A 26,899-nucleotide genomic window follows, 5' to 3' on the forward strand; every position below is an offset into this window, starting at 1 on the left:
TGAAAGGCTATGTGGACCCATCAGAATTAGAACATGTGGCCATGAAGTAAAACTAAGATCTCTGGAAAGAATGCCTTATACTACTGTGCCACCAGACCTAGCTTTGTGACCCCCATCCCAGGTGGTGGAACAGTATCTGTTGGGAATGACCATCTTTTGCGTGACACCACATCAGATGTTTGCCTTGACTGTTTTAATTGGCTGTAGAACAGTGTACATTTACCCCGGCTAATTAGTGATAAATAACCTGTACTCCCTCTTTCAAAATTGTGAAATTGACACCCCCCTGATTGACATCCTTAACTTACCTATAAGGCCTAGCCATATGATACCACAGTGTACCCAGGGCCTGTAAATGAAATACCACAAGTGGATTGAAGCACTCATTTTGCTATACATTATAGAGGCAATGTAAACGTGGCTTCAGGCCTGCCACCAATAGCTTGGCCATGCAGGTTTAATTTGCAAATTCAGTCAGTGAAAATATCCAATTTTGAAAGGCTTAAACCCTTCTTTTCAATATGAATACATCACCCCTAAGTAGGCCTTAAATGTCTATAAGGCAAGGCGCATTACAAAAGTAGGACATGTAGCAATTTGAAGTTAAACGTCCTTATAGTGTAAAAGTTGTCACAGTTATTTTCACTGTAGCAAGAATAGCTGTTCCATAGGAAAGCATTGGGATAAAACATTAAATATTACATTTAATATTTGCTATCTTCACATAGGAAGCAACTGCTGAGTTCCTATTAGCACTTTAACAAATGTTTATTACAGGCCCAATTCATTGGAAAATTAGACTTGTAATAAATGTTTTAGAGAAGATACTAAAGCTAATGTTTCTTGAAGCCCATCTGCTACCAACTGACACCCAAAAAGTTGAATAGCTCCCCTGATGAGAGATTAAGTTGCTCCCTGAGCTAGGCCTTGGGTGTGGGGATGTGTTCTGTTTCTCTGACAGTCAAACCCTCTGAGCTGTGCATAGCAGTTTGCACAGGCAGATGCAGCTTACACCTGAGCCTGCTCCCTTTGTTTTATCCACCTAACCAGTCAGGCACCAGGCCCAGTAAGAGAGGAAAATCCCCATCAACTAGTTTTGAGCGACTGCAGAGGAGGGGTGCTCATTTCCCAGGTCTCACGTCTCTAGTTGGTACAGGAGCTCTGCACAAGGGAGGAAAGGTTCTGTCATGTTGGTTTTGGGAAGAGATGGCACTGTAGGATTGCTTACAGTAAAACACACACAAAGTTCTGAAAAAGTGGATAGGGCCACCCATGGGAACATTTGTCCAATTAGCTAGGGAGTGGCCAGGGGTTTCTGCCAACCACAGGATGGTAATGGGCATACAAATGGTACCTACAGTACGTGCTGTCCCTATGATATGGGGCCATTGGCAGGTGTTAAAGTGAACTCCTCCTAACAAATCCTAAAACCTAGGACTTAGAAACATTTTGCTAACTGTTGGACTTGGCTATTTTTACAGGGTCAGCAAAGAACTGTTTGCCTTCCTCCGGTATATTATTGTCTGACCTGTTGGTGGTGGGTTTTGGACTCTGTGCACTTTATCAATGCTATTCAGTGCTAAAGTGCATTTGCTCTCTATGGTAAACTTTGTAAGATTGGTAAACATCTGTTCGACATATTTAAGTTAGGTTTCACCCCTCATCAGCAAGGATAGCTTGACTCCAGTGGCATAGAGAGCACGGGACCCACGTCTGGGCATACCCGTCCCACTTGGGGTGACAAATGCAAAAAGAACGATTGATGGACAGAATGCAGAACAATGTCATACATTCTGGGGTGGTGTGGTGAGCAAAAGAATGATGAATTAAACCCAGATCCTTGTGACTGGGGGTAAATGTTTGCATTGTCTAGTGTTCCGTCCATCAATTGTTTCTTTTGCATATGTCACCCTAGTGGGAAGGGTATGCCCAGACGTGGGTCCCTTGCTCACTATACCACTGGATTTAGTTAGCCTGGCTGATGAAGGTTGATGCCCTGAAACCGGTCCCAGAATGCTTGTTTCCGGTCCAGGGAAGACCTGGCTTGGCAGTTCAGGCTGGACTGGTCCCACAAAGAACAGGGTCAAAACTGATTTGCATATGTCTGGGGCCAAACTGGGGTGGTGTGGTGAGCAAATGAATGATGGATTAAACCCAGAACATTGTGACTGTGGGTGAATGTTTACATTGCCCAGCATTCAGTACATCAATTGTTTCTTTTGCATATGTCGCCCTAAGTGGGAAGGGTATGCCCAGACGTGGGTCTCGTGCTCACTACACCACTGGATTCAAGCCAGCCTAGCTGACGAACGGTGATGCCCTGAAATCAGTCCCAGGATGCTTGTTTCCGGTCCAGGGAGGACCTGGTTTGGCAGTTCGGGCTGGTCTGTTCCCACAAGGAACAGGGTGAAGACTTATTTGCATAAGGCTGGGTCCAAACTGGGGTTGTGTAGTGGACAAAAGAATGATGGATTAAACCCAGATCCTTGTGACTTGGGGTGAATGTTTGCATTGTCCAGCATTCCATCCATTGTTTCTTTTGCATAGGTGACAACATAGGCAGTTACATAAACCACCATCCGAGGACAAGCAATATGTTACACAGCTGTAAATAACAAATGGAACATTAAACGATAAGCAGCCCTAGAATATGACATTAAAGCATTGACTTGCTTATATACTATACTCACCCCACTGACTTGAACAGGGACCAAATTGAGAAAGCTAAAATGAACCTTATAGCCCTTTAAACCTCCAAACCAGTGTATATGTACTACAGACTCAAAGCCCATCATTACGAGTAGGGGAGAAAGTGGGAAGACTGCTTGCTGTACAGCCCTAACAGAGGGAGTCACTGATGGCCATCCCTGCCACAAAGACTCCAGGGGGACATATAGTCAGGGTGCCACAGGAAATAGCATTCACATTTGCTACTTACTACAAAGGCTTGTACACCCCTGAGTTTGAGGAGGATGCTGACAAAATGGACAGATTCTTTGATGGCATAACTTGCCGTGACTTAATGAGGAGAGCAGACACCTGCTTGAGGGAGAGATACCAAAAGAGGAGATAGTATAAGTCATAGACTACCTACCCTATAATAAAGCTCCTGGGGAAGATAGATTCCCTGCAGAATTCTATAACTGAACCAAAACTGAAGTAATTCATTCTCCACATGCAGCCTATAAGGAGGAGGAACAGTCGGGTAGTCCGCAAGTTCTTTCTAATAAGGCTTTGATAACAGTTCTCCCGAAGGAGGGCAAGGACTCTTTGTTGAGTAGCAGATACCACCCCATTTCTCTTCTTAGTGGAGAAATTAAACTATTGGTGGCATATTAACTTACCACCTTAAATAGGTCATCCAACTCGTATTCATCATATTCTGTTAGGTTTTGTGCCCAATTTGATCGTCCAGGACCCACCTAGTACTTTATCTGACCTACTATGAATAACCATAGTCTCTTGACACCTTGAAGGCGTTTGATCAGATTAAATGAACTTTTGTTCAAATTCCCAAAGTTAATTGGTTATGTGATTCCCATATTGCTCAAGTCAACTGTGGAGATTTCCTGTCGGATGGCTTTCTGGTGTGCTGGGGGATAAGCCAGGGGTGTCCATTGTCACTCTTGCTGTTCCTCTTGGCTCTTGAGCCATTGGCAGCAGCCATGCGCCAACCTGAAAAGGTGGTGGGGATTCTAATACCGGGGGATATTCCTCCAACATACTGTATGTGGATGACATCCTACTAACGCTTACTGATCTTGTTACTTGAACATGAAATACCTTGAAAAACAAGAGACAAGAGGCATTTGACAAAACAGGAACAGTTTGTTTCATTAAACAGTGCGGCCGGGATAACAGCCACAGGCACAGGGTATGAGGACTGCCTCAATTTACGATCAGTCTAACACAGATTTATATACGCAGTTCATTGAATGCAATAAAATAGCCCCAGAGATCCTTTTTTGGTAAGGAATGTGAACCTCTGTCTTTGGAGTCATAAATTAATGTATTGGATGAGGAATCCAGGTGGGCCTCGACCTTGTGTGGGCACAATGCGGCCATTGGGTAACATGGCCAGATGCCCGGAATGGGGAGCGTGTGATCACTGTGTTTACTATGTGTGCTGTATCCTAATTAGCTATGTGTACCTAACTACATGTGGCATCTGACTTTATGGTGTTTTGGGAATGAGTGCATCCCTCTAGCCATGTGTGCTTCATCGGGGCCTATCTCCCTGGACCATTGTATTGTTGCTGTGCCTATTTGTGGTACTGACCTGGGGTTTCCTGTTTGCATGTTTGTCTGCTGGCTACATGCCACCCCACCTGTCACTTGTCAATCAGTGACGTGGTGCCTGGTTCTCAGGGACTGCCTGACTACGTACTTCTGAGTCAGGGTTGACTTGGAGTTCCCAACTGCCAAATTTGTCAATAAAGGTGTGATTTCATTTTTATACATGAATGTATCGTTATTTATATTGACATTAACTTTTTCAATATTACCAATTCCAAGAACGCCCTCCCTGCCCTCATGGCCATTATTGCCTACTTTCAAGCAATTTCAGGATACAAAGTTAACTGGGGAAAAAGTGAAGTGTTACCTATGTCAAGGATCACAACCAAAGAAGCCCTCTCAGGGTATCAATTCAAGAGGACCCCTGCATGGATGAAATACATTGGCATGCTTATGAGCAGAATGAGATTGTATGGTTCTGAATAACAATAAACCACTCATAGCTCGCACCAAAGCAGAATATGGCAAATAGTCCTAGCTGCATCTCTCTCTAAGGGTCAGAATTTATATGGTTGAATTGGTGGTCCTCCCCATATTCACATATGTTCTTGGGGATACTCCCGCTACCATCACCAATTTCATTGTTAAGAAACATTTATCAAATGTTAACGTTATAATAATCTTTATTCGGCAAATGTGATCACCATAAAAGAATACATATGCATAATACTTTATACTTTGTCAATTCTCCCGCTAAAAACTATAAAAAGCAACGGCATATAAAAAAGAGTCCTGGGTTTAAGGAATGCACCACAGTCACTAGCTTACTACAACGGTTACAACATCAGACTGTTAGTTCCCTAGAATGCAATTTCAGTAACCGGGAGCGCGTCACCCACACACTACCCAGAAATTTTGCCACCCCGCATATCATGAAGGTGGATGATGAATCTGAAGAAATTACACGTAGTGCCTGACTGTGACACCTCAACCCCAACTCCCTGCACACAGGTTTCAGCCAGATTTTCCGGGCCACTTTGTAGGCAGGGCAGGCAAAGAATAGGTGGGCCACAGTCTCCTTGGGTGCTGCACAGCCTGGACACGAACGCAGTGGGGCACCAGAGTTGGACCACCTCGCCGTAAAGTCATACACCGGGAGCGTCCCATACCTCAGTTTTAGATATAGCGCTCTATCTAGAGGTTTGGTTATCAGGTCAAGGAAGGGTTCCAGTTTTTTCACCCATTTAATTTGCAAAAATCGCTCCGTGAGTGAACCTCCATCCAAACCACTCAGTGCCTTGCTCTGTACCCAATCCCAATATAGTTTTTTAATCACTTCCTTGGGCGGCGGCGTTTGAGACTCCCAAGCATCACTTAGTCCTAATTTGAGAACCAGGTTTCTCACATTATTCAGCCATCCTATTTTGTTTCCAGTGTCAAGCAGAAGAAGATCATCCAACCCTTCAGCATATTTAGCAAGCTCCTCAGTCCTTCTTAAACGGGACCAGAAGAGCAATGGGCGTAGTCTCACCAAATCCTTAAGGGCTCTTCTGCCCAAATCTAGTCTCAGGGGGATCAGTGGTGTGGAAGCGGGGAGAGCCACCACCTTCCTCAGAAAACTATTTTCTGCTGTGGAAAGATCTGACACATTTTCGAACCCCCAGAGCTCGGAGCCATATAATGCCGCCAGGAGAATCTGACCCTCATAAATCGCCATGGCCGGGGAAACAGGTTTACTACGTGACTCGCGGAGCTCCCTCAGAGTCACCCCAGATACTCTTTGGTGACTGAGTAACATTTTGGCCAGATGGTCCTTCCAAGACATTCGACTGTTAATGCGAACTCCAAGATAGTCAAATGAATCGACCATCTCCAGGGGGGCCCCGTTAAGCAGAAAGTTATTTTTAAATCTTTTAGAGGGGGAAAATGCCATCAGTTTAGTTTTCGAGGTGTTGATAATTAAGCCTCTATTGGTACAGAAGGAGCTAAATCGGTCCAAGAGTTTTTGCAGACCCACTGGGGATTTGGAGATCAATAGGGTGTCATCGGCGAAGAGTAGAGTGGGGATTCTTTCCCCCGCCAGGGATGGGGCATCCGACTCTTCCCCTTTCAGATGGTCCACCACTCCATTCACAAATAGGGAGAAAAGAGTCGGGCCATAACGCAGCCCTGGCGTACTCCTCTCCTCACCGGGACCCTATCCGTTAACTGTCCCTGGGATCCCCATCTGACCCTCGCATAGTTCCCCTCGTGGAGCTTTACGATTAGACTCAGAAGTCTACTAGGAAATCCCATCTCTCCTAGGATCTCCCATAGTTTAGCCCGAGGGACCAGGTCAAAAGCTGTCCTGAGATCTATGAAGGCCATATATAAACTGCCTTTCTTGATGGTAACTGCCTTCCAATAGATAACAAAAAAGCGAAAGACCTGGTCCATCGTGCCTACCTTTCTTCTGAAGCCCGCTTGAAGGTGGGAGAGAATATTAGCCTCCTCCATCCAATCGCCTACCCTTGAGATGATGACCCTGCCGACCACTTTCTGGGTTATATCTATCAAACTGATAGGTCTGTAGTTCGCAGGGTCATCTCTTGCCCCCTTCTTGAACACTGTTACCACCTCAGCCCCCTTCCAGGAGTCTGGCACCGGGTGTCCCCTAGCGATCAAGTTCATAATTGTGGCGATTAAATTAGCCCAAGCCAGCGGTTCCACGATCAGCAGGTCCCCAGGGATCCCATCCGGACCGGCCGCCTTCTTGGGGGTTAGCCGTTTAATCGCCATCGCTGCTTCGGTGGCCGTAAATGGGAATTCATCCGCCCCAGAGGTGTCCCTAACGCTAAAACTAACTACCCCAGGGCTGTCTAACTCTTCATTACCACCATATAAACATAAGAAGTGATTAAACCATTGCTGGCTGGTTATGTGAGCTGCTAATGGTTGCGATTTCCCCTGCCTGGCTCTGTTGATTAGATCCCAAAAGAGGTTCGGGTTCCTCCTACTCACAGCATTGGATAGGTCTTGCCAGTGCTGTTCCTCCCACTCCCGTTTAGCCAGCGATAGTGCTTTCTGGTAGTCCTTCCTGGCCGTTCTAACCAGAAGAGGATCCCCAGCAAGCAGGGCTTTTGTCAGATTTTTCCTTTTGCCCTTACACTGGTCTGAGTACCATGGTTTATTTGAGATGGGAGGTGTAATAGTTTTCCTATGACTTTTCCCTTTGGAGGTAAAAAAATGACCAACTTGGTCAATTGTCGCTTTATAAGCTGAGTCAAAGGAAGTGTGAGGAAACATGATAGTCTGGTTTTCACAGTCCCAAGCCACCAGGTCAGAATTCAGGCCCTCCACCAGGGATTTAATCGTCCCTAGGTCATCCTCCTTGAGGTTAGCTTTGTCCCATTTCAATCTGCGGTTGTTATTGCATGGGATGATCTCTTTGGTTGTCTTTATGGGGGCATTCACTCTCTTGTCTTTAAGGCTGCCCCAATTGAACTTACAACACAGGGGGTTATGGTCGCTATCCTGACTTGGGAGCACTTCCATATCAATAAGGTCTGCCCACAAACTAACATCCATTAGGATGTAGTCAATTCGGGACGGCCCAGTAAGTCTATTGAAAGTCAGTGCACCTGCCCGGTCGGATAGAGTCCTACCATTGAGGGCTCTTAGCTTATGATCCCTAGTTAGAGCATTGATTTGGATTGCCCTAGCTGACCATTTTTTAATAGAGGGCAGGGATAGGGTTGGAATGGACCATTTTAAATCTTCGTATTCAATACCCAGGGGGTCATCTCCGAGGAGGGGTTCAAACGTACAGTTGAAATCCCCCCCCCACGATGGTTTTTGCTGATGAAGGGCAGTTAGCTAAGGCTAAATCCAGAGCAGATAAAATTGAGGAGGCGGCTTCCCCAGGTGCCCCTCTGGCATACACGTTAAATAGATCAAGCCTACTTCCCTCTGTGTTTCCTCTAAAAGAGAGATGGAGTATGTCACTACACTCCATATTATGGCGTTTGACCTCCCAGTCTAGATCTATTTTTATCCAGACCATGAGGCCTCCTGCCGGTCTGCCCTTCCCTTTACTTACTGCTGGCAAAAAGTAGGTGGTGTACCCTGATTTATTTAAGGGTATTAGACTCCAGGTCTCCTGAAACAGACAAACATCGAACTTCTCGATGAATGTATGCCATTCCCGTATATCTAACTTCCTTTTTAACCCCGCTACGTTCCAGGATAGCAAATTTATTACCCGACGACCATAGGACACTTTGGTATGAACCCCCTTTTTCACCCCCTCAATATCCACTGCGGTCGTGCAGCTGCCCAACTCCTGGTCCTCGGGATTGGGATTTGCTGGGCAGCTAGCCACACTGGCCATACTCCCGGCTACCGGGGAAGCCTCAATAACAATATTAGTAATGGGAATTTGGGGCAAGGGTGATCTAACTTGTCCTGTGACTATACTGTCACAAAGTCGTGGAGCCTCCTCACCAGGGAGATTACTTCTCTCCCCCCTGGGCACTAAACATCAATCGCAATCTTCCAGCCCAGAGAGCTGTGAAAACCGATTGTAAGTGTCCAAGGGGGTAAAGGGTCTGAGATGTTCCATCCTGGTACCATGATTCATTGTGTGTCTATGGGGCACCATGGACCAGGCAGAATGGTGATCGCCCACCAAGGCAAAGTGTTGCCCATACTGGGGGAAAATATTGTTATAAGGCAAGGTAGGGGGGGGCCTATGGGAGTGGCGATTATTTGGATAATTAGGAGCAAGGGCCTCTGACCTGGGGTAAAAATACGTTAGGGCCCGAGGAATGATACGAGTGTCCCCGTTTCCAGGTGGCCAGTTTAGGATATAATCTACAGCCCGAGGGTCTCTAAAGTTGACCACCACTAGGTCCCCCTCTATGTCTTTATTTCTGCTACCCAGCCAGTTAATCCGTCTAACATGTACTATATCCCCATCTATATTGGGTGCTATGGGCCTATGTGTCCTCAACCAGTGGATGATTTTATTTTTAAGATCAACGTACCCCTCCTTCTTGTTTTCAGCTAATGGAGGAACCCCAGTCAGAACCACCACAAAGGGCACTGCTTCTGGGGGAATCTCCACTTGTGGCACCTTTTTCCGTAGGTCTCTGGTATATCTACCTACCCCTTGGTCGTACTGTTTATTACTTATCGGGCCCAATGAGACTAACTTTTTGGGGTCACCTCCTGTTTCAGTTGCTGGTATGATTGGATGTTTAGGAGGAGGTGGATTTTGGGAGCGGGGGTCAACCCTACCCGGTGGCTGTGGCTTGTGTTTGACCGGCTGAGATGGGGCAGTTGGGGTGTTAGACACAGTAGTAGTGGGGAGCTTGGCCTGAGCTGTGGAATGTGCCACCCCACTCCCCTGGGCTTTGGTCCGAGTGACCATGCTGTTTATAGCAGTTTCCAAAATGGTCAGTCTAATTTCAACCTTTTTAATGGACTCATTAATAGGTAAAAGGAGAGATCTCAGCAGAAACTCCAAGTTCCCTATTAATGAGGGGGGAGGTGGGGTAACTAGTGCTGGTGGGAGAACCAGCCCCTCTGCTAGGGCACTCTCAGATTGGTCGAGGGGTTTTAGCCCTTTACCAAAATCAGAATGCGGGATTTTGGCCTTACCTGGTACCTCCCTTAGTTTCCTCCTTTTTTTACTTGGCGGTGGGCGGTGAATCTGGGCAACAACTAAATGCCTAGGTTTCTGTTTCCTAGGCTTGGCTGTGATAGTGGTGCGACCGGGGCTAAGGGTAGGGGGAACAATTATACTGTTGTCCGAGGGCAAGCAAGGTGTGGATGAAAAGTCATGAAACAAGAGGGGAACACCTTCTTGACTAGCATTATCCCCACTCATGTCTAGTGAGCCTCCCTCCCGCGTCATAACGAGAGAAATACTATCAAGGAGGGGTCTATTTTTCATGCTCTCAACTGAGCGGCGCCGCTCAACCCTACACTCATCTAAGATTGAATCCTTTTCGCCCTCACTCCGAACCTAAGGGAAATAATTATCCAATGACCCATTACGTAATCTTCCTTTTTTCCCAGGGGTTTCCTCTTCAGTCGACATATCCAGCGTATGGCTGTGCACGGGTCACCGAACTACAGATGTTAAGGGATAGGCCCAGCCCAGCCTACTCTGGCCAACGAGGGCCTCAGAGGGCCCGCTCTTTGCCCGGTCTTCGCCCCGGTCGCACCCGCGCGCTCCCGCGCAGCGGATGCTCCGCCCTGTAAATAGGCAGGGCAGGGGGCGTGGCCGGCAGGGAGAGCGGCCACAGGTGTGACACGCAGGGACTCCTGGGCAATGGAGTCCCTGCTAGGCTGCTCGCAGCCCTGCCGGTTCACGAGGGCTTAGTTCTTCTTCTGCTCCACTCCCCGCAGTGACTCCTGGCGCAGCGGGACCCGCGCAGCGGGTCCGGCAAGATGCAGATTCCTCCCCTCAGCACGGGGCACAATCCAGCGACGGCAGGCAGAGATTCTTGTTCCTCTGGGCAGCAACAGTAAGCAGCAAGGTATCCCGCAGTGTCACAAACACAGGCTGCTTTTACGATGTCGGGGGCGTGGCCGGCAGGGAGAGCGGCCACAGGTGTGACACGCAGGGACTCCTGGGCAATGGAGTCCCTGCTAGGCTGCTCGCAGCCCTGCCGGTTCACGAGGGCTTAGTTCTTCTTCTGCTCCACTCCCCGCAGTGACTCCTGGCGCAGCGGGACCCGCGCAGCGGGTCCGGCAAGATGCAGATTCCTCCCCTCAGCACGGGGCACAATCCAGCGACGGCAGGCAGAGATTCTTGTTCCTCTGGGCAGCAACAGTAAGCAGCAAGGTATCCCGCAGTGTCACAAACACAGGCTGCTTTTACGATGTCGGGGGGCGTGGCCGGCAGGGAGAGCGGCCACAGGTGCGACACGTAGGGACTCCTGGGCAAAGGAGTCCCTGCTAGGCTGCTCGCAGCCCTGCCGGTTCACGAGGGCTTAGTTCTTCTTCTGCTCCACTCCCCGCAGTGACTCCTGGCGCAGCGGGTCCCGCGCAGCGGGTCCGGTAAGATGCAGATTCCTCCCCTCAGCACGGGGCACAATCCAGCGACGGCAGGCAGAGATTCTTGTTCCTCTGGGCAGCAACAGTAAGCAGAAAGGTATCCCGCAGTGTCACAAACACAAGCTGCTTTTACGATGTCGGGGGGCGTGGCCGGCAGGGAGAGCGGCCACAGGTGTGACACGCAGGGACTCCTGGGCAATGGAGTCCCTGCTAGGCTGCTCGCAGCCCTGCCGGTTCACGAGGGCTTAGTTCTTCTTCTGCTCCACTCCCCGCAGTGACTCCTGGCGCAGCGGGACCCGCGCAGCGGGTCCGGCAAGATGCAGATTCCTCCCCTCAGCACGGGGCACAATCCAGCGACGGCAGGCAGAGATTCTTGTTCCTCTGGGCAGCAACAGTAAGCAGCAAGGTATTATCAAATGTTAAATCTTTCATTTGGAATAATATGAAACCAAGACTGGCAATCTCCAAATTAATAGCACAAAGTAAGAGTGGTGGTCTACAACTCCCGTCTGTAGATCAATATCACATGGACTTGCACCTGGCACAACTTTCCTGTATGAAACCACATTTAAAGGACCCTCCATTATTGGTAGTCATTGAATGACAACTTAGTGTAACTATACCCGGTCTGCAAGCACTATAAAAACATTTAGCGCCAGCTACTTTGACACGAAACACTATCATTCAAGCAATGATGGAGGCTTGCACTTTTAGCAGGTCTTTAAACATACCCATGGCACTTGATAATACTTCACAATCCCACTGACATCCCCGACTTAACAGACCATGAATGACACCTCCTGTCTACAGCACTGATGGTGGCCAAGCAATTTATCCTGCCATTCTACGCAGCTACCCCCACATACCAAATGGTTGACTAAAATGCACAAGATCGCCTCTAATGAGAGGATAATATAGAGGGTACCTTTCATTGAGGACATAACTTTGTAAGGCTATATCTCTGAGAATCCAACTAGAAGCTAGTAAGACTTTCTGCACCGCAGCGGAAGTGGTGCCCATGGGTGACAAAACATTGTACTGTCTTCCCCTTAAAATGGATGGAATAGTGCATATTGATTTGTAATCAATTATCCGACTTTGTTCAGGCTCCGTTATATTCATAAACGTAACTTGTGACCATTTTCTCATATTTTGATATTGTGAAGTTTTTTGTGACGTGCATTATTGTTCTTCCGAAATAAGATACTAAATAATCTTCCCCCTCTCCCCTCCACCTCTTCCCTCCCCATCCTGTCCTACAATATTTTATGATATATTTTATGATATATTTTAAAGTATTGCTTATTGTGCCTCACATACAGAGAAATTGTACACGACATTTCTTTCTGTGAACATGATAGTACTGTGTGATTAAATTAGTAGAAAGAAAATAAATTGGTTTGTTATTTTTTGAGTTATGTTTTGACTTTTGTTACACTTTTTGTACTGCATAACTATCTTACTCATTGCAGCTAAATTACGCCGGCCTGCCTGCTCTGTACCACAGAATCAGGGGGTTGCGCTCAGGTTAACTTGATTTCTTGCAGTATCGGCATAGTTGTAAGATGTAAGCTTAAACGTTCTGATTAGGTCCGGGAGGGGAATCGAGTAAATGTTAAATAGGAGAGGGGAAATTATGTCTCCCATAGGAACACCACAAAGTTAGATTCGGGGGCAGACATAAAAGGTGGGAGGAATGACAGGCTTTTTCTGCCATTGAAGTAGGATGTACGTTATTTTTCAGCGTTTTTCAGAGGATGAAGCCTGTGTAGTGGTGTCTGATGATGGAAGATGGCAATAGTTCTAGAAGCAGGAGGGCAGTCTTTAGATTTTTGTCCACAATGCCGTTCAGGTCGTCCCATATGCATACAAGTGGTGACTCAGTGTCCCTACCTGGTTTGAATCCAGACTGTTGACCTGACATGCTATATGCCCCACAAATGGATCATTAGGTATGGACCTAGAGTTTGCCGGTTTTTATGGAAGAATATTTTTATTCTTGAGCAGTGACTGGATGTCTGAAGTTTTCAAATCCATTGGGAAAACCTTAGTTCTTGATACTTGTTCAATATTTTTCTGGGTATGTTTCTAGCTCAGGTTGTTGGAAAACTATCTTTCAAGCAACTTAATTGTAAGAGTGAATACTGCACTACAAATCATAGTGTCTGCAGTACCTACATAACATGTTGAAGGTAAATGATGTGTGATTAAGTACAATAAGAATGTTGGGGAGTAATCTGAGAGGTGTGGCCTAGCAGAATGAATAAGAACGGTTATCAAGACCTTTAGCCTATGGAAATAATGATGTGATCTAATACATGTGAACTAGAATTCATTGTTGTTGGACTTGGCCCTTTTTGCAGGGTCATCCCTGAATTTTTTGCCTTCTGCCTGTATTTTGTTAGACCTGTTTTTGTTGGCTTTATGACTCTGGGCACTTTACCACTGCTGATCAGTGCTAAAGTGCATATGCTCTCCCTATGGTAAATTGATGCATGGATTAGTGACTCCATGATTGGCTTATTTGGTTTACTTTTCATACAATAGTACAGTGCAGTGCATGTGCCCAGGGCTTGTAAATCATATGCTGCCTGTGGGTTTGCAGCACTGATTGTGCCACCCACCGGAGCAGCTTGTAAAGTGTGTCTCAAGCCTGGCATTTTAGAGCCTGTGTGCAGTCTGGTACTGCCATGTTGACTGGCTAGTGCACCCACTTACCAGTCCCAAAACCTTCCCTTTTCTGCATATTAGTCACCCCTATGGTAGGCCCAATGGCAGGGTGCATTGTATGTAGAATGTAGGACATGCTCTGATGTATATAGCATGTCCTGATTGTGAATTACAGCCATTTCCGTTTTTCACTATTGCAAGGCTACCTGTTCCCCATAGGCCAGAATGGGCAGTTTGATTATAACATCTTATAATCCTAACTGACTCAGGGAACTAGGTAGAAATTCAAGTTTAGTATGCCTGAACTCAGAATGATAAAATACATCTTTCAGTAAATTTGGTTTTAACATTCTGTGTTTGAAAATACCACTTTTAGAAAGTAGGTATTTTGTTGCCTAACTCTCCATGCCTGCCTCTGCTAGGTTGTGTATTCCTTGTCTGGTGTTTGAGTGACAGGGGCTGGGGGATTCCAGGAGACAGGGTGAGTCAGCACAGGGCTGAATGGAGCTATCTGCATGTAGATGGGTAGGAGGAGTTGCACCTTGGTCTGAATAGGGCTGTGCCTGCCTTCCACAATGCTGGCTCCACCTCCTGTGGTGAGTCTGATGTCCCTGGCCCACACTGTCAAAAGAAAGAAGGAGTCTTGTCAACAAAGTGCTCCAGGACTGCACATAACTGGTTTGGACTGGTTACAGGACCCTCTGCCTTCAGAGGACAAAGGATTTGATAGTATAAATATGGGGACACAGAACTTTAGATCACTTTTGGGAATCAAAAATAACCTTTGCTGAGGAGAGGAACCAGAGAAACTGAGGAGGAGACTATCCCTAAACTGAGTGCTGTTTGGGGGATTAGCCTGCAGTGGTTGCATGACCTTCAAAGAAAGGAGAAAAGGACTTTGAGCTACTTTCAAATCAACTTGTAAAAGATCTCCAAGGGCTTGAGATAGAGCTTGCCTCCTGCTGAAGTCACAGGGACAAAAGACTTCACCAACCATCTCCCCTGCCTTCCCTTGCTGGAAATTGAAGTGCCTGCTGTTGAGCTAGGCCTTCTGAGAGACTGGGTGTCGCTGGGAGCTGGAAGTTGGAAGCGCGATTCAAGAGAAAGAAGCGTGTCGCCACTGCAGCCGTTGTCCTTGCATCACCGGAGAAGAGTGTCACAGTCGCAGCAGAAGCCGTTGCATCACCGGAGAAGCGTACCGCATCTGCCGCTGTCGCCATTGCATCACCCGAAGCGCCTAACATCACTGGAGAAGAGTGTCGCTATCGCAGCAGATGCCGTCGCATCACCGAAGAAGCGTGTCGCAGGGCCTGTCGCGGCTCAGAAGATTCGTTGAGTCGCCGCACGGCCGTCGGGCGTGCATGCATCATTGTCCCATCAAGAAGAAGACGCCAATTTTTTTCATTGCACCGGATCTTCATCGCATCACGGCGCTGCTGGTCGCCTCGCCACGGAAGTGCAGTAAGAAACCAACGCATCACCTCCCCACGCGGAGACGAACCGACGCATCCCATATGCAGCAGTAGTGACCCGACGCATCACTGTTCTTGCGTGTAAAGAACCAATGCATCACCTTCCCTGCAACACTTTCTTTGTATAGCGTTATGCATCCAAAGGTACCTTGATCTCAAAGTGTTGCATTGTACATCTAAAGAGAACTAAGCTATTTCTACCATTTTTAAATACAGTATTGTGGATTTTCGTCGTTTGTGGTCTTGTGTTAAGTCTATATAAAAATACTTATTTTTATACTACAACTTGTGTGGTGACTACCTGTAGTGTTGTCACTGGGTTACTGTAAGTGTTCACAAATGCTTTACAGACTGCCTCTGAGATAAGCCTGTCTGCTCATGCCAAGCTAACAAGGGGGTGAGCAGGGGTTATTTTAGGAGTGTACCCCCTTACCCTGACTAGGCTCAAGGGTCCCTATTTGCTCAAAGGTACCTACCTCTGCCAAATAGAGACCCCCAAATCTAACAATTGCTTTCAAATTAAATATTAGAATTTTAACTTCAGGAGGAAAATAACTGAAAACACAAAGGAAGAAGATATTTTACAATTTACATAGCAGCCTCATCAAGTAGCAATAACACATGTGACACGGTCATGTAAAATTTAAGCAGCAATCATGTTAAAAAAATTGTGACTCCACTGTTTGGTTACGACTCTACTGTTTGGTACAAACTTATACTCAACCAATGACAAAAAAGAGACAAACCCCATAAATACTTGGAAATAAAATACATTTCTAATTGTAGTTTGCATCTTCCCATTATGTAGTAGTGTAAATTAAATGTGTTGTCACTATCCACCACTGTGGTACTCATCTTAACTTATCTGTTGGCTTAACTGAGATTTGAACCTGTGATATTCAGGTCAACTGCAGAGCAGGGCCGGACAGGTCTTTTATTCCACTGGGCATTTCCCCGGTGGACTGGAGGTGAGGTGTTTGGAGGCTGGTTTTGAAAGCCCAGGGCAGATCCTTGTGCCTCTGTCACTTTCCCCAGCTCCCTGAGGTTAAATACAGCAAGCTTGGGAGGCTTCAAGAGAGAGGGAAAGAGAGGGAGGGGTAAGTTGAAGGAAAACCATCATAGAGGGCAAGAGAGAGACAACAGAAGGAGAAAGCGAGAATGGACGGCTTGAAAGAGAGAGATTACATAAGGAGATGAGGGAAGGGGATGGTTTGAGCATTTTTGTCAAGGTGGCTTTTCGTCCCGTTTGGCACTTCCGCATAGTTCAACTAGTTTGACTATCTTAATAGTTACAGTGAATCTGATGGCCAAATATACCTGCTGGTTAGACAGCACAATGGGCTAGTGTTCCTAGTGCAGAGGTGTGTGTATTCCAAGTGTCAGTTTCTAATACTATTGAGGTGTCTGTTGCAATGCATTGTGTGCAATGTGTAGGCCACATGTTTGCATTCTAGAAGTCTGCACAGTAGCTTCATGCATTGGTTGTGAAGATCCAGGTGCAACCCAATGGTCATAAGTTCAAGTGCTGATATAATTGGTCAGCTGTTCACTCATATGATGCAAAAACCTGCATAAGCAAGCAAAAGTCATTGTCATTTACAATGCCAATAGCTTAAACTCTTGCAAAGGAGATACCTATTGCATTGCAATGCGTTCGGCGACCATGCTATAAAGATTTTTAAAAAGCATTAGGAGAGAGCGTGTCCTGCCTGCAACAGCAAGCAGGAAAAGTTGTTTGAGAAAATAGTGCTTAGAGGCTGTAATTAAAGCTTACCGAGTAACAACACATGAAGCAGAGGTTGTCGCAATGGGAGATTACAAATAAGTGAAATGTGCAGAAATGTAAGGTGCGAGCGCACTGTCGTGTTAGTTAAAAGTTTATATTTTCAAAAAGTTAATTTCGTCAATTTTGTAACGTGCAAAAAACAAAGTGGCGCCTCTTGTCATAGGCGTCTAACTGAAAGTCACAATGTTGTGCTCCCCATCCAACTGTGAGAGCATCCCCTGTTGCACAGCTTCAATCCTTCTGGTTATCCCAGAGTTCCTCCAAATATTCAACAAACAAAATATCATATATTTCTTCCGAATTTACTTCATTCTTAAGCTTTTCAAAAGTTCATTTTTCTTTCATAAATCATTGTTTTTTATGGATTATAATCACTTTCAATACATTCGTCCAATGCATTTTGGTCATATTTGACCTTCATCAGGGACAATCAGCTGAAACAAGGAATAAAGATACCAGTCAACGAATAGTTAAATTGTCATTTGCATGCATCTAGTCAAACAAAACATAGTGTTCAAAATTGTGTTCAAACGTGATAAACCCAGTGCTTCGGTGCTATATAACATGCTTAACAAAAATAATGCCCACTTGGCACTCACTTGTGCTCATGTTCATCAATCCTTCAATAACGCATCAACTGAAAGGTATGACATGACTGTAAAGTAAAATAACATTGAACAACTCACTATCTATCTTAAAACAGTATGCTGCTTTCAAAAACCACTAGTTGTGATGTTTCTCAAACTTACATTGCTGACGAAAAAAAACGCCTTTCGTTGTCTTCCTTGACTCAATCCAAATGATGCCAGCATTAGCGGGGCATCTGACCTATAGCGTTACATTTGATAACAACGTCGTAGCCTCGAAAAGAATGATGTGTTCTGATTGACCCGAACTCCGATCACATGATCGGAAAACCGGCCAGTGAGAACGTCTTGCCGCTTTGTGGACCATAAAGATTTCCGCGTCTCCAAGTGAATGAAAAAACAATAATAAAACTTTAACACAAATAAAAGTTTAAACTAGGAGGATAACGTCATAAAATAAGGACTTGTCTCATAAGCTACTGGGTAAATGTACAGACGTCCATCCGCATAGACAAGGCTGAAGCACCAGTGTGCCTTGTTCTAGTTACAAATTAAAAGAGTAAAATATGACATAAAGTCTTAAGTTTACAGGTAGCACGTGAATTCAGTACGATCGTTGAGCCCAAATGGCATATGGGAGTTCAGAAGATACATCCAATTGTTTTCCCTTTGAAGGAGAAAACAATTGTTGTCCCGTCCTTCTATTTTATTAATTGTTTCCAAAATTTCAATTGGGACACATTGTGTTTCTCTTCTTTAAAATGTGTGGCCACTGTCGATTTAACATTTCCAGTTCTAATGTTCGAATTATGCTCATTAAGTCTTATTTTTATTTTGCGCGTGGTCTTCCCCACGTATACTTTCCCACATGGACATTTTAACATATATATTGCATTTGCTGTATCACAGGTAGCGTTTACATGTAACTTGATGGTGTGTCCTTTCATCGGATGTGTCACTGTGTTCCCCCTGATGATGTTATTGCAGTGCCCATATTGTAGGCAAGGTCTCGTTCCTCGGAAACACGTTTCTTTTGGACTTTTTTGTTTCAGTATTTCCCCTAAATTTTTGCCCCTGGTAAAGGCAAAAATCGGTTGTTGTTCAAAGGCTTGTTCAAAGTCAGGTTCCGCTCGTAGGATATTCCAATGGTTTCTGATGATCTTTTTGAATTTATAACTCATAGTAGAGTATTTGGACACAATTGTCATCCTTTCTTCTTTCACCTTAGGTCTTGTTTTCAGTAGATCCTTCCTAGGTATACGACTCACTTATTCTATGGATTGTTTTATTAAATTGTTTGGATATCCTCTGTTGCGAAATCTTTCTCCCATGGTCTCCAATGCATTCTCTACCTTGTCTTCATTTGAAATAATTGTTTTTGCTCGCATCATCTGTGATAAAGGTAAATGTGCTTTATGATGTATGAAAGAAAAATGAACTTTTGAAAAGCTTAAGAATGAAATAAATTCGGAAGAAATATATGATATTTTGTTTCTTGAATATTTGGAGGAACTCTGGGATAGCCAGAAGGATTGAAGCTGTGCAACAGGGGATGCTCTCACAGTTGGATGGGGAGCACAACATTGTAGATTACAAATAAGACAAGGTGGTACTAAGGAGGGACTACTAAGCCTATTGACCAATGAACAACCACAGTTTACAGTGGACAATGGCACTAGCCAATGAAAAATATGGGCGGAGAGTGGGCCGAGCTTCAAGCCCCTACCTTAATATAACATGCCTCGCAGAGCTGCGTATGCGCTGCCCAGGCACGACCTAAATATACAGGCCACGTATTGGAGACTGTGCACAAAATGGGTGGCAAAATGAAAACCACTGTATTTGGTGATAATGAACACCTTTTAATAAATTGCAAGAACAATTAAGTGCCTTTTTTGTGTTATATGCCTAGTACTACTTTGTGGAATTAGTTATTTCAATTTTTAATGTATTACATATTTTCTGTCCGCTTTCGTGCTATAAAAACAGAATACCGTGCCTCTCCACAAATTCTACTGTTCTTCATTCAACACACATTTTCTTTCATGCTGAACATTTATTTCGTTATATGGTGCTTGAGAATGTATATTACTTTTATGTCTAGGTTCATCGCTTAGCTGACTTGTACATTTAGGCATACAGCTGGTCTCTAGTACCTAGCATTTCTCAGACCTTCTCTTTGTCAGGGAATCTTACTCCTCTGAAGAACACCAAATGACTTTAGTGGTTTTCCTCAGATGAGTGGTTACACACCTAAAGTTAAAAAAAACATACACTCCCCCTTCTAACCTGCCTGGATTTTTTTGCTGAGGTCTGGACAGGACGAAATTCATGATGGGATCTGTCTGAAGATCGATTTTTTGTGTCTCGCTACAGACAGTTTTAGATACCTGTTGGCAAGCTAATCAATGCCACACTACAGACCCACTGAATATTCGGGATTTGTACTTTGGTTAACTGCCCCCATTATGTTGCAGGTAAGCGCCTACATTTTCTGTGTCGGGTCTGGGATAAATGAAATTATGGTGCCCCATATGGCTGCATTACAGGCACATCAGATACGTTGACATTGCCAAACGTTGCTTTGCTCTGCTGGTGATGAGCACTGTCGGGACCTAGTGCACTTAAATCAATGGTGACAGGATATAGAGCATACTGCTTGCCCCCCTCCTGTTTCCTCTTCTACTGGCCATTAGTAAAATTCACATCTTTTGGGCGAGAGTGACTGGAAATACCTATTAATTAGGTAAACATCAGTTTCTTGCATACAATTATGTTCAGCCATCAAAGGGGTTTTGAAACTCAAGTGTGTTACTGTATCATACAACCCAGCCAGTATGAACTGAAAAGGGATCGTAACTAAATACAACTTTTTATCTTTTATTGTTCAGCTTACACAACGTTTTTCCAATGTTGTGAATTCCCTTTCTTCTACATGGGTTGCTAGAAACCCTGACCTGACCAATGAGAAGGCTGTCCTGAAAGTTGCTGTGTCCCTGGCACTCTGCGTATTCAAGATGGAACCTTCAATGCAGGAAGTGATGCAGTCGACATTGACCGCTCTTCTTACCTCACCTTCACTGCTCTCATTCATCGAGGAACAAGGCGGATGGGTAAGTTTAGTGCAGTAAAGAATTTGCTTTTTCCTGAATTTTTTGTGTTGATCCATTTGGGAAGTTAGGATTGAGCAGAATTCTGGATTGACATCTTGAGGGGGAATGGGGTTCAGGCATATCAAACGTTTTAAAAATACTACTTGCTTAATTAACTACCTTACATGTTTACACCTCATTTCAACTGATGAGGCACGAGTTAGATAACAGATGTTATTTGGAGAGTACTCCTTTGTTTGTAGCACCAGGAAAACATCTATCCATTTTGTACCTATACTTTTGAAATCTTATTGGAATATTTACCTTTTTTAGAAGTGTATAAACTGTTCTCCCTGTTACCCTCACCTCTTTGTAGTGGTCTTTTATGTGCAAGTGAAACAGAAAGAAGTGTTTTCTTGTGTACACTGTGCCAATTGAGGGAATCTTTAAATATTTCTTCCTCTATCTACAAATCACTCGTCGTCCTTGAAATGAGTAAAAACATTTTTTTTTTAAACTAATTGTAGGTTCGAAAGTAAAAGACAAACTAGGGTTTGATTTAATACATGTAAGTTGATAAACGCACCCGGCACTTACTGAATAGAGCAGTGCTTCCCAAACTTTTTAGGACCATCGGCCAAGTTTTAGAGCTACAAAGCTTTGTGATGCGCCTAGCTTTAATGGACATGCGGTGGGGGACTTTTTTTTAATGTGGCAAAAGCATCGTATGGTGGCGCACTGTCATTTACAAACATCACTTTTTCCATTGAAATAGCCACTAAATTTGCACAAACACCGTTTTCATGATCAAACTATATTGCACAGAAATAATGATTTGTGGAAATCGGTTTTCAGTGAGTATCATGTGCTCATCACCAAATAAAATGCCTTGATTTATTTTGATCCTAATAAAAACTTTGTTTCCATCACACTTCAGAACTTCAAAAAAGTTAGCTTTATTTTGGCTTTTCTAACTGCTGAATGTGTACAGTTCTTTTACATGAATTACATGTTTTAAAAAAAATAACAGCCTGCAGCCCTTTCTTTCACAGGCCTTCCAGGTTTTAAAATAATTAACTTTATTTTTCTTTCTCTGACTGCAAAGTTAGAAGAGTTTGTAAACATCAATCCCCATGTCAAAAAGATAAACAGCAATTTGTCACAAGACATAGCCTGACATTTAACCTCTGTCTTTGAAGCACAGAAAATGTGACAAGATAAATACCGAATTTAAGGACATCTTTATTTATTGCTGGGAGTTTCACAACCCACCAAAAATCGTCTCTTATCTCGACTACAGTTTGGGAAACGCTGGGCTAGAGCAAAGTCGAATGGCAAGCGTGTGTCATTCACGATGGAATGAAGGTCAAAACACGTTACAAATACATGTATGGTTTCGGGCTACAATTAATTGTACTTCACATATGCCTTACAATTAAAAATCCAGGGCTATAGGTGGTGAATATTAATAGAAAGCATTGATAAATATATTACTTTCTGATATTTTTTGAGCGGGTGCGAGGCTCCAACCTTACCTTAGCAGGAGGTTGCCTTAGATATTCAGAGCATCTAGGTGTATTAGTAGGGCGGGGAATGGCACATCTACTTACTTAATTTTGGCTCTTATGATGCTTTAGGTATTCATAAAACATTGGCCTGGATCACAGAAAAACTGGTCCCCATGAGCTCATACTCCGGTTTTATGGGTCATCATCTAGCAACTTAAAGGTTAGATCACACCACCACCCCGTCTTACCTGAGTAACAGGTTATAATTTGCTGACATTTACAGTCCTCTTGGGCTCTTGCAACATTAGTTAACCCTGAATTTGGGATTAATTTGTAGTTTATTGGTGGTTTACTTTTATTTTTGGGCCTGATTAGGCTTCTTATTATTGTCCACAACCATTCATAAATCTAACAACAACCCTCCAACATACATTTATATCTTGTACAGGATATATAGGTATATTTTCCATTTCCTTTAAAAAATAATTTCTTTTTTATGTTGTAGATGCATATCGAAATATGAAGACGATGGAATTCTGAAAAGTTACATTATTAATCCAAATCAAAATAACATATTAATTCTGTAAATTACACCTGGATAAATGACTTGATGCTTGGCGAACTACACCTCAAAAGCCATTTCTCCTTCATATTGTACAGAATAAATTATTTAAATATTGTTGTGTTTTATGCCTACTTTCTTCTAAAACCTTTCAATGGAGCAACAGTCCTGGTATTATGCATGTGATGAAGACATGCTGTATTTCTTTCAGCGCGTACCCTGACACGCCTACCATCTGTCTTTACAAACCAATCTTTCTCTCTCCCCGCATTCTCTCCCCCCGCCCCCGGTGACTGCATCTCTTCACTACTGTTAAAGCGAGCACGGGGTAAGGTCACATCTCTTGGTGCTTAATTGGAACTCTCCTCTAGCGTTTGGCAGTAAACATTCAAACTACCTTTCATTTCCACACAGGGTAGCCTTGGGCCCCCTTGGGCAATGTCTCTCCCTTCATGACCTCCTCTATTAACATTGGAGATTAGTTAATATACACACTGAATCTAAGAGATTCTCTTTGTACTCACATTTGCAAACACACCTTATACCATGTTTTCTATCATGCAGAGTGTACCCACCACTTATTGTCCAAATTAAGATCTGGTTTATTGTAAATCCAAATTATATGGTCGAAATATCGGTGCTAACTTTAATTGATGCAAAGATGTTATTTTCACGACTCTGCAATACTTCAGAAATGTTACAGTAGGCCTGAACTACAACTGAATTATCACTGATCGTTTTGTTTTTTGCTCTGTTTTAACACAATGGTCACATATTTTTAGGTCGAGCCTAGGCAGCACATGAGCTGTCTCTTTGAGACATGCTGTAACTATATTGTGGGCTTGTAGCCGGCCCATTGCCTTTTTGTTTGTTAATTCGACTGCCTTTTACAAATGCTTGCTTGCTATTGGTCAATCCACCCTCTTCGTCCCTCCTTTTTGTCTTTTGTTTTCTCCCACACAGCGCCGCCCAACTACTGGTCTCCGTGTGCTTTTCTGTTTATGGGTTCATTTTAGGGAACTCTTTTTCTAATTATTTGTTTCCTACTCATACTCTGTGGCATGTCCATCTTCAGATCCGTGCCTTGCCATCCCCCCACCACAACTTCCCATACTTCGCTGCTTGTTATTTGCAGTGCTTTGATGCCCGCCCCCGTGCCATGCCGTCCTCCAACCAGCATGTCACGCCAGTATTTGCAACATGGTAACGTTAATGGGTAATTCATGTCATGTGATGACTACTTGAAATAGTTTACTGTTCTATTTTGCAAACCATTTTTGCAGTTGAGTGGACGAGGCTAGTTTGTATACAGTTTTCATGTGAAATAGAGCTTTTTTCATCTTGGAATCTAGCAGCTCCGAAGATGGCGCAGTCTGTGTATAAAGCATATGTAGGTATATTACAGGGGCAGTGTCTGCCAGTGCCGCTGTCCTTTGTGTACACAGTACCAGCAAGTTATATATGAGAGCAATCAAGAGTAGTGCATCCATGTGTGACCTAATATCGCTTAGTCTTCAGTCCTTGTTTCCTGTGCAGTAGGGGAGAAGGATGCCTCCCTCTCATCCCACACTCCTGTCTTTTGTTGTACGATCACATACAACAAGGAGCTGAGAGGGGTCTTAAACAGGTCGCCCCCCACTCACACAATCATAAACAAAAAATGACCTGTTCAAAGGGTGAACAACTCACTCAATAGCCCTTCCAGCCAATCACCCAACTTTGTGGGATGGACAAGCAGTAATCCTATACCGTCTATTCAGGAGGGACCTGGATCACCAGTTTATTATTAAAAACAGTTGTGTCTGTGTATTCTCTCTCCCATTGTCCATCCCACCCGCTGGTGTGGAAAGACCCAACATAAACCAATATGAAAAAAGGTGAGGAAAGGTAGGCAGTGCCTCACGGGAGTAACATCATGGGATTCTGCAGACTGGTACTCGCCTGCGTCCTCAGGTTCTCATCATCAGCAACTGCCTAACCATACCATAAATTGTGATATAGTAAAAGCAAAGAAAAAAGACAAAGTGCTAGGTGTGGTGTCATATGCTGCCAGTATACCAGATAAATTAACCTGATATACGCGATATCAACCCTGTTGTACAATGTCTGTTGATTACTGACATAGCGAATATGCCACTCTTATGCTGTTTCAAGGCACAAAAGATGAGCTAAGGAGCTAAAAGAGGCAATATTAGAGGGAACAAACAAGGGAAGGAGGGTAGAGGCACTGAAAAATACTCCAGGAATATCATCAAAACTACAAATGTGCACAAGATTCACTCCACAAGATTGTCCCAAAGCAAATGTATTCCCACGATAACCTTTGTGACCGCTTATGTAAATGTTTTTTTTTGTCATTGATATGGTTACTTGTATTTCTTCTCTTTTTTTGTGCATTACATAGCTTGTATAATTTATTTGTCCTCATAAAATTCAACCCGTGTTTGTTTCTGAATCTATCTATAGCGCCTTTGCATCTACTGGGTCTCACTGCGCTATATAAAACTAATAATGAATTAAAGAATAGGCAGAAGTGCGATAACCACTCAAGATTCAAACCTGCTTAAGAAAGGGACCTGCAGAAAGTAGAACTATTTGTGATGCCTTCACAGCGACCTCCCTGAAGGCTCATGAATACACTAAGGCTGTTTTGGAAAAACAAAAGGCAACGGGCTTATTAAATTACTTTGGAATGTTGGGTAGGCGATCCATTGATATGTATGGAGGTCTGTAATGCCTAAGAAATGTTGGTCTGGGCCATGTGCCTATATGCTGGCTAAAGCCTCATATCCACTAGTAAACATTTATTCTCTCCTTACATCCAAGAACTGTGAAAATGCTAGGGAGTAGTGGCAGCATTGTCAGAACATTCTGCATGGCCCAGGATATAAAAGAAAAAAAATCTACACAAGAAGCCTGCATCTTTTATTTATGCCTAGTGGCACAAGCACCTAGCATGACCGCTTGATTCAAAGTATAAAAAAAAGTCCTCCTAGTTGTTTATACACAATCTGGCACAATTTCTATGTGAGCTTGCTCATCACTAATAATAAAATAAAAAAACAGTAGCTGTAAATCTATCACTAGATTTTGAAGTAGGAATGTAACAAGAAAGCTCAACACCTTGCACCTTGCATGATTGCTATTGAGGCCTGCAGTGTCTCTTCTGTACCAATCGAAGGGACCATGCTGTTTATGTGAGGTGGATCTTGTCAAAGTCATCTCTTTCCATCTTCAATTCTTTTTTGGCAGACTACCTATACTATAAAAGCCCATTATCTTCCCATTTACACATTCTTTTGTTCAGGTGACTTATTTCTGTGACCAGGCCCGGACTGGCTATTTCAACACTTTCCTGGTGGACTGCAGGCGAGGTGGATGCTTTCAAACTGGATTGGCTGCAATGCCTCAACCGTGAAAGTGCTCATGGCCACATTCCCGTAATATCCTCCTCCAATATGGCGCTGGATTAAACATTCTTGCCGGGACTGATTATGGTTTCCAGTCCATTCCTGCCTGTGCCACAATGCCCTGACAAACCATATTGGCCAGATAAACAGGAATGGCTATCATCTAGCATCTATTAAGTTTCAAATTGATAAATTGTGTGCTTTTTCTTTTTTTAACCTATATTAAGAACATATTTACCTTTTGATAGTTTCTTACTTTGGGGGACTTATGAATAAAGGCCTGATAAAGGAACCATCGCCAAGAAGTACACTAATGGGTCTAATTAAAATGCTCCGCCTTTGCTGACCCTCTGAGCTATGGTTAGAAGCGATCTCTTGCACGACATGTATTTGGCGTGGCCAAATAAGCACTCTGGGCCCGAATCACAGAACTAACTTAAGACAAAATCCTAAACTTACTACCATTTTGGTATTCACAGAAGGCACTTACTCATTTTGGTATTCAGAGAAGGCACTTACTCATTTCGGTATT

The 26,899-nt window shown here is 44.0% G+C and overlaps 1 protein-coding gene across 1 annotated transcript in view; it reads left to right on the top strand.

Moving 5' to 3' along the window:
• BCL2L15 (BCL2 like 15) overlaps positions 1 to 23,074 on the top strand; it is a 149,964-nt gene extending 126,890 nt beyond the window's left edge. Inside the window, exons 3-4 of the mRNA XM_078644423.1 lie at positions 20,687 to 20,908; positions 22,901 to 23,074. Coding sequence (XP_078500549.1) covers positions 20,687 to 20,908; positions 22,901 to 22,918 — 240 coding nt within the window. The 3' untranslated portion in view covers positions 22,919 to 23,074. The remainder of the gene's footprint in view (positions 1 to 20,686; positions 20,909 to 22,900) is intronic.
• Positions 23,075 to 26,899: the final 3,825 nt, after the last annotated feature.

Source organism: Lissotriton helveticus, chromosome 5_1 (assembly GCF_964261635.1).
Source record: "Lissotriton helveticus chromosome 5_1, aLisHel1.1, whole genome shotgun sequence".
NCBI lineage: Eukaryota > Metazoa > Chordata > Amphibia > Caudata > Salamandridae > Lissotriton > Lissotriton helveticus.